Genomic DNA, 348 nt, shown 5'->3' on the forward strand with positions numbered 1-348 from the left:
GAAGCGCCCCTGGCAGGGGCAGCTGGAGAAGCCTCCCCCCGAGGATGTGCCCCGCTGGGACCCCAACAATCCCCTCTGCCCCGGGGCCACCCGGGCCAACGGCGAGGTACCACCAAGGACCCAGGCGTCTGGGCTCCCCCCATCGCCCCGTTTTCCCCTGATCCTGTCTCTTGCCCTGGCAGGTGAACCCCCAGTACGAGGGCACCTTCGTCTTCCCAAATGATTTCCCTGCGCTGCAGCCTGATGCTCCTGAGCCTGGTAACTTCTGGGGGAGAGCAGGCTGCTGGGGACCCGCAGGCTCAGGTCCAGGGTGGCCTGGAGAAGCATGGGGGCTGCACCAGCACTGGC

At 67.5% G+C, this 348-nt stretch overlaps 1 protein-coding gene across 1 annotated transcript in view; it reads left to right on the top strand.

Moving 5' to 3' along the window:
• Window positions 1-7: 7 nt before the first annotated feature.
• The window catches only part of GALT (galactose-1-phosphate uridylyltransferase), a gene marked incomplete at both ends in the record, with an annotated part of 2,699 nt that continues 2,358 nt past the window's right edge, over window positions 8-348 (top strand). The window contains 2 exon segments of the mRNA XM_009580236.1: window positions 8-106; window positions 183-258. Coding sequence (XP_009578531.1) covers window positions 8-106; window positions 183-258 — 175 coding nt within the window.

Source organism: Fulmarus glacialis, unplaced genomic scaffold (assembly GCF_000690835.1).
Source record: "Fulmarus glacialis isolate BGI_N327 unplaced genomic scaffold, ASM69083v1 scaffold22186, whole genome shotgun sequence".
In the NCBI taxonomy this organism is placed as follows: domain Eukaryota; kingdom Metazoa; phylum Chordata; class Aves; order Procellariiformes; family Procellariidae; genus Fulmarus; species Fulmarus glacialis.